Source organism: Zonotrichia albicollis, chromosome 3 (genome assembly GCF_047830755.1).
Source record: "Zonotrichia albicollis isolate bZonAlb1 chromosome 3, bZonAlb1.hap1, whole genome shotgun sequence".
In the NCBI taxonomy this organism is placed as follows: domain Eukaryota; kingdom Metazoa; phylum Chordata; class Aves; order Passeriformes; family Passerellidae; genus Zonotrichia; species Zonotrichia albicollis.
In genome coordinates this window covers 66,775,264-66,792,425 of record NC_133821.1, presented here as the reverse complement: position 1 = coordinate 66,792,425, position 17,162 = coordinate 66,775,264, and the positions used below count along the sequence as shown (strand labels likewise).

The 17,162-nt window shown below is 41.6% G+C and overlaps 1 protein-coding gene across 2 annotated transcripts; it reads left to right on the top strand.

Moving 5' to 3' along the window:
* Positions 1–3,066: 3,066 nt before the first annotated feature.
* VIP (vasoactive intestinal peptide) lies at positions 3,067–10,196 on the top strand. Of its 2 annotated transcripts, XM_074537717.1 has the most exons (7): positions 3,067–3,335; positions 3,774–3,895; positions 5,336–5,476; positions 5,861–5,965; positions 7,456–7,575; positions 8,226–8,334; positions 9,886–10,196. In XM_074537717.1, the coding sequence occupies exons 2-7, from the start codon at positions 3,783–3,785 to the stop codon at positions 9,892–9,894; spliced, it is 597 nt and encodes a 198-aa protein (XP_074393818.1). In that variant the 5' UTR covers positions 3,067–3,335; positions 3,774–3,782; the 3' UTR covers positions 9,895–10,196. The 2 variants fall into 2 exon arrangements, with proteins under 2 accessions (XP_074393818.1, XP_005488170.1); XM_005488113.4 differs by lacking the exon at positions 5,861–5,965 and having other exon boundaries at positions 3,077–3,335.
* Positions 10,197–17,162: the final 6,966 nt, after the last annotated feature.

The following is a 17,162-nucleotide window of genomic DNA, read 5'->3' as shown; positions in this document are numbered from 1 at the left end:
CATCATTCCTAAATATTGCAATTTTATAATTGTAACTTTTTTATTTTAATATAATTGTAACTTTTTTTAATTTTTTTGTTTCATTAAGTGGAACATTAAAGAAGAAATTAAAGCAAAAATGGAGAGTAACCAAAAGATATTTGATAACACATAAAATACAGGTAAAAGTTTCAGTAAATGTGAACAGAGGGTGCTGTGCATCTGGATTCCTGTAAAAACCACTGAAACATACTTGATTTCCCAGGAGTTGCCTGTGTTTAATTATTGTCCTGGGCTCTTGAGCACTGTTTTTTCCCAAATGATGCTTTCCTGAAAGGGCACAGGTTTTCCAGTAACAGTGAGAGCTACCATCTGAAAAGGGTTCATCTGCCTAGATCTTGGAGGACTCACTTAGCACGTCAGTGGAAAAGGGTCTTTTCTCCATCTGTCTGTTTATAAAGAACTATTTTTCTTTTAATGACTTACTCTTATCAAATGTGGAAATAGTAGTGTATGTAAGCTTTGGGGGGGAAAATAATTGGAAAAGATAGAATTTGGATTGCCATCCCAAACCCTTGTCAGTCATCCCAAACCAACCTCCTTCAATGAAAATCCTCTCAAGAAATGTGAGGAAGGACTAAGGAGAAAGGGGGAGGTGCCATCTCTTCCTCAGTTTGTCTTCAAGAAGAGGAGATGGTGGCTTGCAACAGGATGCTGAAGGGAAATGAGGCAGTTGTTAGTGCAACTGAAGGGTGCTTGGGGCATTTGGGGCCAATTCAAAGCTCCACTGGAGACTTCCCGAGTAAACAAGAGGAACCACTCGATCACCCTGACTCAGTTTCTTATCTATAGAATAGGGAAAAAATAGATGGTATTGTAAGATTAGATGCACTACAGATTTCTCAGATCGTTAAGGGACCCCTAGAGAGGTTTCTTTATCAACACTGTCATCCCTAGAGAAGTTCTGAGGCCACTTTAGCTGGCCTGACAGCATGTTGTCCGACCTAGTGTACCACCTGCAAAAACAAAAGTTACAGCAAATCATATTCACCAGGTACGGTATGGAAGGGTGCAGTGCAGTACATCACAGCCCCAAATGGTTCAGCATGGTAAGAAAGCCCTGATTTGCCAGTGAGTCCAATTTTTGGTCTCCTCAGAGCACGCAGCCATCCATCCATACCGCACATACACAGCGACTGACAGCAGACTTGTTTTTCACGTATCCCTCAGACCGAGTTGGCTGCTCCCCTCCTCCCTGCCAGGGACCGCAGCCCGCAGGACTCCTGCGAGACCCCTCTCCAGGCTGCGCTAGCTCAGGCTTGCTAGCGCTGGGAGGAAACTTCTTTCTTCTGCGCTTCCTGCTGCCAGCAGCCTTTGGCTTTTCCTGCAGCGGCGCCCTCGGCGGGAGCGGGACTGAGGAGGAGGAGGAGGAGAGGGCTGGGAACCGGGACTGAGGAGCGGGAGCGGGAGCAGCCGCGGCCCCCTCGGACCCGCCCTGGCCGCGGGGTCCCGGTGCAGCCTCTCTTCGTCCCTCGCCGCTCCAGGCCAGGAGATTGGGCAACCGCACACTTGGCCGTGCCCCAGCCACGCGTCCCTGCGCCACCAGGAGATGGCTTTGCCCTTCCTCCCTCCTCCTGCGAGTAGTTGAGTGAAGACCACCGCGCTCCCCCGGGTCGTGCACACTGCACAAAGCCTATGCGCCCTAGCCGGGATATTTCTGAGGTGAGGGGAATTCGGTGCCATTGATGCTCATCCCGCCATTCCGGAGCAGAATAGCTCCTTCGACCCCTAGTTATGTAGTAACAAGGGGAAAATTTCCTGAAATTAGACTACTGCAGGAACTCTGGTTTTATTCATAGCTGTCATCCGAGAAACAAATTTCCAGGCATTTTTAATCTAATTCACTTATTCTTTATGTAACTGAATTAGAAAATGTGATTAAGCATCGCAGAATCTTCGGCATTGAGCCTGCCTAACCTTTAGTGAAACATGAAGCAGAAAAACTTATTAGAAGTAAGAAGAAATGGTGAAATCTTCTGTATGGATTAGGTACAATCGTTACCTAATGAGTAGGAGGATTAGAGGCACAAAAACTCAAGAAAAAAGAAAAAAAAGAAAAAAAAATGGATGATGATCTTTACAGCTGAAATTCTTCCGCGAAGGTTTGGCAAATATTTCAGGGCAGCACCGAAAAGACACGGTGGGGTAGTGAAGAGGTCCTTGCTGGATCAGAGCCGTCCTGCCGGCCCGCCCGTGGCTCCTACGCTCACTTCCCCTGTGTTTCTTTCTCCGCTGCCCAGATCTCTCTGAGGCAGGCAAAATTCGAAGGAGAAAAATCAAAGGCTTGAAACCCATTCTCCCTTGCTGTGGCATCCCCGAGGTTTGGGCTTAAGACACCCTATAAGGAAGAGCTGATCCCCCCCGCTGCTCAGGGGGGTTTAACACACGCTCCAGCCGCGCTCCCTGCGCGCCCACGCAGCGGAACCGTCACAAGCACGGCCGGGCTCGGCGGCACCAAGAGGCGCTCGGATGTGGAGCTTAATCCGTGCTCCACGAACACGCACGCAGTTTAAACAAGAAGAGTAGAAAGCACCCCAACACCTGCCAAAATAAAACTAAAACCCGCAAGAAATTTTTGTTTTCCAGACCAGCTCCCTGCGCACCTCGGGCAGGAACCCCCATCAGGGACTTGCATGTGCCGGGGATGGAGAGGGACCAGGTTAGCACGGAAACACTGCCGAGGAGCTGGGGAAAGGAGCAACCCTGCGGCGCGGAATGGGCTCCTCAGGGAAGCACGGGGGCTGAGGGAGTGTGGGCTGGGAGCGGAGGGTCCCAGAGAGCGCAGCCACCTTCGCTCCGGCTATGCCGGGTGCGGGCAGGGATGCGCGGTGTGGCGCGCCCGCAGAGCCCGACGGCCGCCGGCTCTCCCGCCTGGCAAGGCGGAATCACCCCTCCGACGGGGCTCCGCTCCTCCAAAACTATGTCATTAACATAAATCAAATAATGGCCGAGGGAGTGAGGGGGAGGGGGAAGAGGTACGCGGCTGCTCATGTGTTAAATATAAGTCTCTGACTGTCCTGAACAAAGCGACCGTCCCCTTGGGAAGGGTGACGTCTCTCCAGTAACGTGATTGCTGCTTCGGAAGCCGAAACGTGTAAACGCTATAAAACGCGGTGGCGCGGCGGGCAGCTCAGAGCGTGCGGCGAGACGGAGCCCTCTTCTTCATCCTCCTCCTCCTCCTCCTCACCCTCTGCTGCCGCCGCCCCGGCAGCCGCGCAGCGGAGAAGGGCGCACTCCCCCAGCATCGCTCCGCTCCGCGCCCGCCCGGCCAGACCCACCGACGGACTCGCGGCTCCGTGAGTAACTTTCTCCCCGCCGCAGCGGCAACTTCCCAGCCCATGAGGAACCATGTCCCCGTCCCGTACCCTCGCTCGTCTTCGCCCCTCCCGGACCTGCAGGGAAGCCACCCCGGCCGTCGGGGAGCGGGGAGAGATTCTGAAAGCCCGGGGCACCCAGGGCGGGACCCTCTCTTGCTGCTGCTTAAGTCGCTGAGCCCTGGGCACCGCTGTCCCTCGCACCGGGCCGGGGGTCGCCTTCGGGGATGCCAGCTCTACCTGACCGCGGGCGGCTGCCCCACCATCGCGACCCTGCTGGCCGCCGGCGCCTTTCGGGACAGAGACCTGGCTTGGGAGGGGGACCAGGGCAGTCTCTCGGCAGCCCGAGACGAAGCCCCGGTGCCAGCGGGTGCGGGCGGGCCGGGTCGGAGGGTGACGGCTGCGCTCTTCCCTCCGCAGGTGGCGGCCATGGAGCACCGCGGCGCCTCCCCGCTCCTCCTCGCCCTCGCCCTCCTCAGCGCCCTCTGCTGGCGGGCGCGGGCGCTGCCCCCGCGAGGCGCCGCCTTCCCTCCCGTCCCGCGGTAAGGCCGCGCTCCGCTCCGCGCTCTGCGCCCCGATCCGCGTCCCTCCGCCCGCAGGGACCTGCCCAGCCCCGGCCGGTGCCGAAGGGGCTGTGAGAAGCGCGCTCCTCCCGGGGAACGCGCAGCGCGGCGCTGGCCGTCGGGCGTTTGCCCGGCGTCGGGCGGTGCGCGGGGCTGCGGTCAGGCGGTCCCGGGCGGTGCCCGCCGAGCCCAGCCGGTGAAAGCCCCGGGACACGGCCGCTCCTCCCGAGGCGGCTGCAGCAGCGCTGCCCCGAGGGCTGGGGCGCGGTGAGCGCGGGGGGCGGACGGGATGCGGGCCACGGTGAGCCCCGGGACGGTCCATGGGGACAGGGCGGAGGGCAGGTTTGTACCCCTGCGGGCTTGGGCCGGTTGAAGGTGCTGTTAGTGGTCCGGCTGAATTAAATCAGATGGCAGAACGGTACGGTTTGCATTTAGGTGAGAGAAGCATACAGTGTAGAAGGACCGATGAAAAACAGGCAAAAAGGCACTGAATGACTTCCAAAAGGTGTGAATTGAGCCTGTTCGTTTTACACAGCAACTTTGCACCTTTTTTTTTTTACCAGATGGAAGACTTACATGAATCAGACATATAAACGGTGATAAAGGTGACTTTAAAATTACAAGGACTTAAGTCTATCTTAGTTTTAGTGTGTGACTTTTGCATGTCATCACACGCAGGGGTTTCCTACAATGATTTCCTTGTCTGCCACAAAATATCAGAGCAGCCAGAAGGAATGATGCCAAGCCACTGCTATGCAGTCAGACTGCCCTTGATAAAATATGACACTTCATAAGAAACTGCAGTTTACGAAAATGTGAACTGTACATCAGTTTATACAGAGCAATTGCCATGACGCATTTGAAGAGATTAAGAGATTTTTTGTCTTCTAACATGAGAGAATAAAAACATGTAGAGATACATGACTGCACTTTTTATTTAGTTTGAAGTTCTTGGTGTATTTGCTTTCTTTGGAGAAGGCCTAAGAACTGTTTCATTCTGCATTTCAATGCACATCTTATATCTTAACTGGGAGGTAAGTACGTCACAGGAGCAGTTTTCACTTTGGTGGAGGCTGTTAATTTCATCCATCATTTATACAAAATGCAGTTGTTAGGAGAAGCTTCACAGTTGTCACTTGTACTGTGATTGTCATACATTATGCACTGGAATAAATTGCGTTCAGTGACAACATTTATCTAGAAAATATGAATTTGATAGAAGGATCTGTTATGTCAATTAATCTACAATTAAGCATGGATTCTACCTGAAAGTGATTTTGAATTATCCAGTTTTCTTTTAAATGCCTTACCAATGAAAGTAGGTAGATGTGCATTTTGACACAAACCAGAATGTTGTCTCCAGTAAAGTGTCTCATATCCTCAGCCAGCTTTACTTTACATGGTTTCTTTCTCCAACAGATTGGGAAACAGAATGCCATTTGATGGAGCCAGTGAACCTGACCATGCCCGTGGGTCATTAAAGTCAGAATCAGATATTTTGCAGAACACACTACCTGAAAATGAGAAATTCTATTTTGATCTGTCCAGAATTATTGATAGGTGAGTTTCTTTATTATCATAAATACAAAAGATGATGGACTACTTGATTTCTGCCAAAAAATCACTCGCATTTTCAAACTGAGAGTAGGAAAGGAAGACTCAGTTATGGAAGAAAATCCCACAGCCGCTGCTTGAATACTGGTAGCAGTAGGGATGTTGGCAGAAATGTTGATTGTGTTGCCATTCTGGCATGATGAATGCTTTCACTTTCCAGGAAAGAAGTGAAAAGTATATTGCGAAAATCTGAAAGTTATTTTATGAAATTAGTTCCCTTTAACATGAACAGTAGTTAAATTAAGGAAAGCAGTATGTTTGCAAAAATTACATTATCAAAATTATATGAACCCAGGCTGTATTGTAGAGTTTATTTATTGTCCATTTCAGAAATGCAAGGCATGCTGATGGAATTTTCACCAGTGTCTACAGCCATCTTTTGGCTAAACTTGCTGTGAAGAGATATCTGCATTCGCTTATTAGAAAACGAGTTAGGTGAGGTGACACATTAGGTAGATTTTTTTTCCTAGCTGGCTTTATTGGAAATATTTTTTACCCTACTGTATCCAAGGTCTCCTTTTTGTGATTTAGAGGTACCAAAAGAGAAGCCTATATAATTGTGGGGGAGCTGAAAATCCTATAAAAGTATTTAGTGATATTACTAAATGAGAATGTTACTATTTATTTCTCACACAGCTGTGAGAGTTAGAGCAACAGACACTGCACAAAATGTGGATAATGTGTCCTGGAAATAGTATAATGATTATCATGCCAAACTGCTAATTGTTTTTTTCGGTAGTGTTTTTACTAGCTTGGTGGATGAGTGGCAAAAGTAAATACAAAGTGATTGATTACTCAGTACTTAACAAGAGGGAAGTACACAATGAAATCACTAAATGATTGGTTTATAGTAAAAATGTAAAGGTATAGGGTTTTTTTCTGCTGTAGAACACATCGACAGATGTTTGTGAGATCTGTATTGCAGCAGAATTCAAAAAATGAGGCAAATTTATAGAATAGGGATCTGAATGCAACTTCCAGACTAAGACATCAATAAACTAATGGGCACAGCGTGCTAGGTACAATCACTGTATAGTTCCCTTGTTTTCAAATCTATAAACAGCAGCTGTGAGCCACTGTGGCAATACCACTGAGTGCCCACTTCATATGCTCAAAAGCCAAGTAGAAATTAGGTCCTCCCATTATGTCAGTGCTGCCTTTGTTCCAGAACATACAGTTCCAATTTCTCATATGCTGTAAACTAACTTAGACCATTTAAAATAGAACACCCTGGCATTTCCCAAGATTGTGCATGAAGAAAAGACCTCCAGGTTTGGCTTTCACAAGGTGTGTTTTGTCTTCTGAAACCTTAGAATAAGCATTTATAGCTATTTATGTGAGGCTCCACTCTACCTTTCCTCAGTGGCAGACTCCGCCTCCACTGAGTTCAATGTGAACAGTAATGAGGTCCTTTAAGAGCTTATTGCAACTTAAACCAGGTTGTACCTTGGCATTGTACTGAAATAAATTCACACAAATTATAGAAATTAGAATAAAATCTGTTTATTAAAAGGTGCAACCTGGGGTGTGAGAACAGGCAGGAGTAATGAAATCCACACTTAAGTATTTGATCTGGCAGAACTCCTGGGACAAGGACTTTAGAAATCATTGACTGTGTATCCTAATTGCACAGGCCATGGCAAATGAGATGAGAAAACAATCAGTGAAAGGTGTTCCCCAAAAGGCTGAATAACAATTTTTGAAATTTGATCCTTGTTATTAAAATGCATAGTAAGCCGTGGAAGCAGTGGCTTTTTTTCAGCAGAAGAAAGATCTGAAGTCAATGATGGAAATGAAAGATGAAATGAAAATTTGATTTTGTTAGGCTAATCAATACCATAAAGCTTATTTCACTCATTTAATTGTATTTTCTTTTAAACAGATGTCATCTCTTAACTTTTCCTTTGTAATTGTTGTATTGCCAGCTCCCAGGACAGTCCTGTCAAACGCCACTCCGATGCTGTCTTCACCGACAACTACAGCCGCTTTCGAAAGCAGATGGCTGTGAAGAAATACTTAAACTCAGTTTTAACTGGAAAAAGAAGGTACTACAAGAAAGGACATATGTATTCTTTCCATACTTCTATGGCATTAAGACAGAAAAGGTTTATATCCCTGTATGTGTACAGAGAGGACAAACAAAAGGCACTCAATGTTAATGACTTGATAGGATAGTTTATAGCGTGGTTTTCAAATACAGACAACATTTCTTCCCAGACTGGAACAGACACCAAAATCAGAATAGAAGAATAAAGAGGAAATGGCATCTGGCAATTTAAAAAATCTTCCAAAAGATTCTTAAGTAGTTTTTGTTTGGAAAAAAATCTTAAGGAAAAAACCTACAGAGCTATGGAACATGAACAACAATTTAATAAAGAAATATGTTGAAAATTTGCCTCTCTGTGAACACATGAAATGAAAATTTGAAAATCCCTAAAGGACTATATGTCCTCATCAGTATAGGTGAGACATGCCAGCATACATTTTTGTAGACCTTGTACTCTGTTTGTATATTCACTCAGACAACTGCTTTTAAGTATCATGTCTCTGTATTCACTAAACATGCAATTTCATGTGTTCTGTAACACTATGGTTTAAGTATAAGAGAATGTGCAGAAGCTACAGTTAGAAGAAGGCTTTGCATTCTTTGCTTTTTCTTCTGAGAGCAATAAATCTTGTTTCTGATCCACAACAGCCAGGAAGAGCTAAATCCTGCTAAACTTCGAGATGAAGCAGAACTTCTTGAACCATCCTTTTCAGAAAACTACGATTCTGTAGATGAGCTGCTGAGCCACCTCCCACTGGTGAGACGCCAATATTGTCTTTTCTCTTGCTATCTGCAACTTGACTTGACCCATAAAATTACATTATTTATACATGGAGTATGGCCTATCAGAAAATAAGGATATCCTAGGAAAGGGAGTCATGTTCCATGAAAAGCTTTATTTTTCTAATATTTCTTCACTCATTGTGCCTGAATAAAATAATAATTTTAATAATAAGCTTTATGTTATCACATGATTGCTGCTATTGAAACTTCCTAATTAAATGGCACTGTTCATAATGCACCTAACTCCCTTGGGTGTTTCTACCAGTGAGCTCTGCAGCATAAAACCAGAAGTGACTGATTTTTAATTACAAAGATCATTATTTCTTCAGAGAACAAACTTAAGGATATTTCTTTTAATTAAAAAAAAATGCTGCAGATTTTGTTTAACATCTTTTTAGAAAGAAGTTGACCCTAGAATTGAGTATCAGCAAGATAAGTAGTACTCAAGTACCTAAGAAGTAGTACTCAAGTACTTGATATGCAAATCTTGCAGTTACTGTTTTCCATTTAGCTACTACTATTTTTTCTAAAGTCATTCACAATTATTTTCTTTTTAGTTTACTGAAACATAATCCCTTCTACATCAACACTTACAGGAACAAGATATTGAAAGAGTAAGGTAGAAGCAAATTTGGCTTGGTATTCTTGAAAAAGTATTATGAAATTGAAGATGGGATAGTTTTTGGCATTCAGCTGTGTCTCAAAAAGTAAGAAAAAAGATTAGAAAACTATTCTTGAGGATAAAATTTGGAGCAATGTCTTTTCTTGTATCATCCCGAACCACCCATCCCTCTGACCCAAAAAAGACGTTTCCTTTCAAGTCTGAAATAAAATGAGAAAATGTTTTTTTCCTTTCTGCAAATGTGGCAATTCCTCTAAAGCTCCTGAAGGTTAGAAAGGACATAAACTGCTTATGCATTGAGGAATTAAATAATTTTTAAGCAGCATGATTCTGGAAAGAAATGTTCTTCCTAGACAAAATTATTGCAAGAAATATCTGCTCTTGGATTTTGCAGCTTCTTAAAGTTCTGGCATTAATGAAGGGAGAAAGAATAGTGGTGCAGCAGGTCATAGAAAAAAACATTTTCAGTTCCTTTCCATTTTTATTGACTTTACTGATGAGGCAGATCTACCTGTAGGTGAATCAGTATTGACTGTTGCTTTTATTGCAGTGCCCAGTTGCTAATGTAGTGTGGAAAGAGCAGCCTGAATTTGTGTATCCATTTCAAGGCAAGGATACAGGTTTTTTTTCAAAGTGGGCAATTCTGTGCTGTAGTTACAAATTTAGTCTAATCTGCAGTAACATTTTTAGTCCTTCAACCTTTCTTTTCTCATCCTGTGGTCTGGTCTGAGTGTGATGCCCAGCAAACCCCTGTGAGCAGCCACATCTCAGCCTGCCAGTGCCAAGCACAGCAATTGTTTTGTATCAAGTGTTCCTCAATGCCTTCTGTCTGCCCTCATACACCTCATGATGCAACTGCTTGCAGAAGTGACTTCTAAAGCACATCTCTCCTTTGCTTTTCAGGACCTCTGAAGGACACCTGGTAAAGTCTATGACGAGAACAAGCTATTTTTGAGTTCCACATAGTATTTCAAAGAGATGACTTTAGTCATCAAACCAGAACAAATATGTTGTGAAGTGAAAGTTGTGATATATTTGTTTCTTACGTAATAAAAGCTGATATTTACATTGTAAATATTACTCTAGCATTCTCTACTGAAAGCTGTACATATGGATGCCAGTTTAACTCATAAGAAGTCTGTGAGTCCATATGCTGTAAATCCTTTACTTCAATAAATTCATTTGAAAATGAGTGTGCAGCTGAAAAGAGCCCATCATGACTAATTAATTGGCTTAATTTAGGTGTGTTCCAACTTCAGACAAACGTGTAATAATAAGGAACCATTTCTAGACAGCCTCATAAAGAACATGTGACAACATGAGGGGAAGAATGTCCAAAGTGTGTAAAACTGCTTTACAAAGATCTCTGAAGGTTATTGCCAAGAAATGCTTTTCTAGCAGTTTACCAAGCAACCAAGTAACTAGAAAAAATTAATAAGAATTCAAAATTTTTTGACCTCCAGCAGTACCTCTACTTCTGGTTCACATTTTTAATATTTCACAGCATATAAATTATATCAAGACCACAAATGTCTCCTTTATTTTCAGTGGTGTTTTAGATGCTCTGGGGCTGACAAAGCACTAAAAGAATGCAATCTTTTGACTTGTTTGATGCCTAAAGTCATCAGTAATTCTATATTTAATTGTCTGTAGCTTTGATGATGAAACTATTGCTTATATATAAAATAGACCTGAAGACAGTTTACTATTTTTTCAGAATGAATGTAATTTACAGAATATGCAGACAATAAATCATTTTATTATCATGGCAACCTATTACTGGTTTGAATCAGTGCTACAGCTACCTGGAACAACAGAGGTTCCTGTAAGTGCTGTCTGTGCTGTAGTAATAGGGGGAGATAATATTTTTTAACTGATTTATGGGATATTATTTTAGAAAGACAACTAAATAAACCTACGGTCCTCTTTTCTGTAGATTTCTATTGTTGTAGATGATCATGGAACTGAAAATTTGCAGCTGTTTGAGTCACAGCACTGATGTAGAAAGTAGAAAAACTTATCAGACCTACTTACAAGCTCAATTTGGAATTTCAAGTGTATTTATAAATCATACATAGGCACACATAGACAGCGATAAAACTGATTTGCAAGTTTCACTTACAAGTTTACTGTTCTCATTTAGAAAGAAACTTCTAACATGATAAAATCTTAGGTTTATGGAGACTGGTTCTCATAAATATGTAGCCCTCCAATTTGCAATTTTTTTGAATATTGGCAACTGCATGTCAAAAGAAAACCAGCTTTCACAGATCAGGTGCTAATATTGCTATTTCTATCTAGCCTTGACAGAATCTATTTTAGCCTAAGCCAATGAGTGCTTCACAAAAGTTATATTTTCACCAAATACATAATTTTGAAGTTGCCTTTTGAAAATTAGTTTTCCACCCCCAATTCCTATCATACTATGAACATCTGAAAGCAAAATCATCTTTGTAAGTACTTGAAGGATACTAACAGACATGCTATAATAATTTTTTAGAAATTTTCCTCAGTGTAGTTTCAACAATGTTAGTATTTCTGTGAGATGCAGTCATTAAAAAATAAGTGAAAAAAAACCAATGAAAACCAAAGCTGCGTATGGTCTTTATACACAGAATTCTTTTAAAATGGATATAATTCACTCAATTTAAAGTATCAAAAATTAGACTAATCAAACTTTTGACTACACAATTCCAGAAATATTTTTTCCTAAATTTTTCTTTTAATTATTTTTTTTTCCAGCTTACCAATAAGGCATCTGATGGAAGAAATTGTCTTTCATGTCCAATGTATTACCTTCCTGATATGCTGAATTTTGTGCACATTGTAGCAAAGCCTAGCACTGACAAGGGAGGCACTAACTTAGAGGATAATACTTTTGTCTTTTGTCTTTGACTTTCCATAGGGGATTTGAAGACAAATTAATACAGTGAGAGTAGTTAATTGAGGAAGAGGGGACATTGTTCACCTCATGCCCCGGGGCAAATGGTCAGGGTAAGATTAAATGATGAAATTGAAGAGAAATTGTAACATTTCACTGAATGACACAAGTTTTCATCTTGTCAATGATTTGATATATCCCACCAATCCTAAAGCCCATCTGCAAAATGTCTTAAGAGTGGAATCAAAACATTTCAATTAGGAGAATGAATGTGTCAGCTCCAAAGGGAGTGTTGGGAGAACTGCTAGGAGGAAAAAAATACCCAGGAGCTTTAGAAGAGCACCACTGGCAGGGAAAATGCAACCACTGGGGAAGGAATAAAACTGTGATGGGTTATTGAGGTATATATTAAAGGAACATCTCACCATATCGCTTCAGAATTTCATTTCTAACACATGGTAGGAATACCTGTGGTCTCACAGGATAGAACTAATTAGTTTTTGTTTTATCAAATGGGGTTAGCTTTTTAAAGCTTCCCTCTGGAACTCTTAAAGAAAGGTTCAGAATCACCTTTAAGTGCGTCTTCACCAGTGCTAGAAGAGGGTCTTTTTTAGGCCTAAAATCCATAGAGAGGAATTTCATGCTTGTGTGCATCTGTGCATCTATCATCCATTCAAGAACAGTCAGAATTGTGTATGACACCATGAGAATTACAAAAGTTGACAAAACAATTTAAGATTATAGCCAGTAAAGCACATTAAAAACTAATAAAACCCTAACTGCTCCTCTGATATTTTAAATGGATTTGAGGGGCTATGAGTGTTTGTTCCACCTGAAAGTCTGAGAAAAATGTTCTGTTTAAAACTATGGAAATGGATAGCTTTGATCCAATAGTTACAATTTCATGTATAGGCATATTGAGTTCTCCCCAAAGATGGAAAGAGTTGTGTGCATACAGGAATAATTTATTTGCATGCAAGATGTTTGGGGCAGGGAGATGGAAGAGGCTGCCAACTGCCTTTAGTGATGCTACTTATGCTTTCCACTACCTCTTTTATTTTTCTTAATTTTTTCTCTCCCTCCTCCCACTGACCACGGGCTTTGCCACACTTTAATAATCTCACTGTTGCCTTGCAACGTCGGTGTATGAATGTACCTTTCCTTTTGAGAAGAGCAATTAGAGCAGAATTTAAGTTTAGAGCACAGCAATTAAAGAACTACTGGCCTTGTTGATGGAGAGGAGCATTGCAGAGGACCTGGCACCATCAGGTTTATAGGAGCAGATTTGTAGGAGTAGTAAACAGTCCCTGACTTACCGCTGGAGACTTCCCATTTGCTGTGTGAGTGGCAGGGAAGGCTGCAGATCCTCTTCTTGGATACATCAAACAGAACGCGTGTCCTCCCGGGGCTCGCGCTGGCTCAGGCAACCATGATATTTTCAGCTTTTCTGATCTGAAGCAGTCCCAGACAAATTGCTTGCCAGCTTGCCAAATTGGTTTAGAACTGGAAGTAGGAAACCAGGCACCCATCTTTTACACCAATCTTTAAAAAGTCCAGAGAATAATTTGATGCATATTCTTCTTCTGATGTAAACAAACAGGAAAGGTTTTATTTCAGTTTTGCACACAGATACATGCAGGCCACTTAAGGAGAGGAAAAATCCCAATTTTTCCTTGTGAGCATAAATATTTTCAAAAACTTAATTAATCAACATTTATAAATAAAAATATGACTGATTACTCAAAATTAAACCAAAAGTGACATAAATAATAATGATACAGTAAAAAGAGATACATATCTAAATATCAACATTATCATGGTAGGAACAATATTTTCAGTAGAGAATATTTTTGGGAAAGAATGAGGGTTGTTTCCATAATGAGATTAAAAAAAAGAGTAAATTATGTTGTTATTCCCCATTGAGTAGATTATTTAGTGTTAGATCAACTTTTGCATAGAATAATATGCTTAGAAGAATGTACACAAGAAAGGTGCATAAGATTCATTTTCTGTATCCTTTTCTAGAACTGCTCTGAACATTTCAGTGAGACCACAGTATCTAATAGCCTAAGTCATTTCTAAACATGAGATAGAAATGCTTTTAGTATGTAGATGCAGTTATTTAATAGTTTTCTAATGAGAACTTATCCAACAAAAATCCTGTTTTTGGAGTGATGGGAAAGTAGAAGAAAATCTAAAACCAGTCACTGTCTTCTATTAGGTGAGCTATATCTGTGAAGACCTTTCTACTTAGGAAATGTATTCAGAGCAGCAACTTTCATCAGTAGTTTATCAAATAGCAAAGCTGTTGACTGGGAGGTGTCAAGTTGTTAAACATCAGCTTTTTGGTAGAGAATAATTCATTTATATGGAAGCCTTGAAGACTCCTAGCTGTTTGCATGTTTTATACACCATTGAATTGTTTTTCACAGAAAATGGTCACAAGTATCTTTGACAGATGTCTTATCACCATTTGTATCTATTCTAACACAGTTCTTAATCTTTGTTTTTCAGACAGTCCCTCTTCCCATAATCACAGCCAGAACATCTGCACACTGATTTAAGCAAGCAATTTTCTCTTATTAGGGTGTATAGAAAGCAAACTATTGCATTCTAGGAAGAGTCTTCATGAAAAGGCTAAAGAAATATAATTTATGCAGAAAGACTGAGTCTTGGCTAAAAAAAAAGAAGAGTTTGAGAAATTCAAGATTTGGTGTCAGAAGTTTTAGTCCCATCTGATGATTCCTTCCACAGCAGTGCACTGTACTTGGAGTTCCAAAGCTGGTGCCAGAGCTGTGGTCTTGTGCTTGTAGTAAGAAAGAAGAAACCAGTAAATGTGGAGGTAGAGCAGGTAAAGACTATGTCTTCAGAAAACTACCTGATGTCAAACTCAGCTCATACAGGGCTGTTTCTCCCTGTAGGTTTAAGACTCTTGCTTTGAGAAGAAATAGCCATCTCTTGCTGTCAGAGGACCTCACATTACATAAGTTCACTCATTAACTTAGCCCTCAGGAGCACAGCTGGGTTGTTTGTCCCCTAGTTCTGCTGCTGCACAGATCTAGCAGCTGTACTTTTTGGGAACCTTCTTTTTACTGGCAGCCTAAACTGACCCACACCTTTTCAAACATTTCTTACCATCTGAATCTCCTTTTTGTTGGATTTCCATTACTCTTCTCAGGGTTATGTATTCCTAGATGTATTTATAGACTACTCTTCCCTCTCAGCCCCGCTTTTTTCAGCTGCAGAAACAGTTTGTCTTGTCTAGTCTTATAAATGAATCCATGTTTCCAAGACTGTGCTGGAGCCCCATGCCCAGTGGGCCCATGTTCTGTAATGAGTTGAATGTTCCTAAATTACTGTTTGCTAACTGAATCTGAAAGTCTCTTCTATATTGCAGACATTTAGGAAAAGTGACTAGTGGTTTTGCGGGTCTGTCTTGAAGATCTTGCAAGAGCTGTTTTTTCAGTCTGGCTACTTTTTTTGTTGTTGCTTCTCAAACATTTGTGAGTTTTCTAAAGCTGAGAAAAGAGAATCGCTTAGCACTATTGGGTATCTTTTTTGGAGTGAGTGGAGGGGGAGGCACTTCAATCTAAAGCAAAACTCCATTCTTAAAAATGCAACTGCCCACATTACTGGGTAGTTTCACCTAGATCTCTGCATCCTTTTTACATGGCTATAGCCAATATTTTTAATTCAACTTCCTTAATCTGCAGCCAAAGGAAATGACAAACGCAGCCCTCATGCTGCCCTTCCATCCTCTGTGATTCTGGACAGACATGTGGTAGCAGGAGCAGCCCTGGTTCTTTGCTGACTTTTGGCAGCCTAAGGAGGAGAAAACGGAGATCAGTTCACACCGAAGCCCTAGCGCACTATCGGGGAGATTAGGGTAAAAACAGCTATATGTCCTCTGACTTGCCCTGTCAGTAGTAAGTAGTATAGTTCACACACTGGCTTGTCATCCACATTAATTCTTCAAAAAGAAGATGGAAGAAAGCCAGACAAGCACTCATTTGTGTATTTATGTTGTGTATATTAAAATGTCATACTAAAGTGTAATACCAGTGATGCTAAGGGGCTGAGCCTCTCCTTTCATCCATAGCTAAAGGATTACAACAGGGATTACCTTCTGGATCATTAGTCTACTGCTGGGCAGGAATAAAGAAATCCAGCTGAGTGGACTACTTGGGTCATCGCTCTTTGATTTATGATTCATACTCTGTTCAGTACAGGTGAGAACACAAGTGCTCAATGTACCCTACTTTCATAGAGAAGGGGTTTGATTCTGTAAAGATCCAATTTAATTGGGTATTGCCCATTTGGTAACTTTCAGGCTCCATTTAAATGTATTTTCCCAAAGAATGGCTAATTCAAAATTTCATTTCCCTAGCCTTAGCACTGTTGAATAGCTTTTTCAGATTTACAATGTTCTGAATGGTTCTGGAATCATATATGAGGTAATTAGATTGCTTTTTGGTGTTGGAACAAACAGAACTTCACCTGGTAAAGTCAGAATGACATTTCAAGGGGACTTTTCCTTGCCTATGCTTTATAAATAGGTTTGCAGGATATGATTAGTAAGAAAGTCCATGGCCACTAGAAAACCTGTTCCTGTAAAAAGAACTAATCCATATAAAAGTTCTATGTTATATTTCTAATTACATTACCTCTTAACAATTCTCTGAGAGAAATCTATCAGAAATTCTGCCTCAAAGACATATTAGGTTTTATATGAATTTTTGTTTGTTGAATGATGTTCTCAGTGTAAAAACAGCATGCTACATAATTATAATGCATACAGACTATGAAATTATTTCCTGTTAAAAAGTGAAGAAATCAATGGAGGAGAACTTATCCTTCAGTAAAGCCACAGCCTTACTCTGTAGCTGCAACAGAAGACCACAGCAGAAAATATTATAGTTTCAAGGACTTCTTCACTCTTTCTGGTAAAATTTAAGGCAGATTTCAAGCTGTTGTAACCTGCATTGTGTGATTACATTTCTCAAGAGCTGTGTATTGGTATAGGAGTTTGACAGGTTCAGGAACCAGAGTCTTCCAAATTCAGCTGAGTAACGAGCATTCTTTTTGGCTAGCTCTGACTGGTCAAGAATTTTTTTCTAATGTGCATTTCCCTGGGTAGCTACCATTATTTTAGACTTCATGACTGGACATAAACAAAGCAGTTTGAAAGAATTACTCATTGTAACTTATTTATATCACAGAGTGACACTAAAGAAAGAGACAAGTTCATGAAGTATTATCCATTGTAGGAGAATCTGCTACTGTATAAAATAAGAGCAAT

Coding starts and splice junctions, on each gene's coding strand:
- VIP (XM_074537717.1), top strand. CDS start 3,783: ATGGAGCACCGCGGCGCCTCCCCGCTCCTCCTCGCCCTCGCCCTCCTC. Junction 5,477..5,860: donor CTGTCCAGAATTATTGATAG/GTGAGTTTCTTT, acceptor TGTCCATTTCAG/AAATGCAAGGCATGCTGATG. Junction 7,576..8,225: donor GTTTTAACTGGAAAAAGAAG/GTACTACAAGAA, acceptor GATCCACAACAG/CCAGGAAGAGCTAAATCCTG.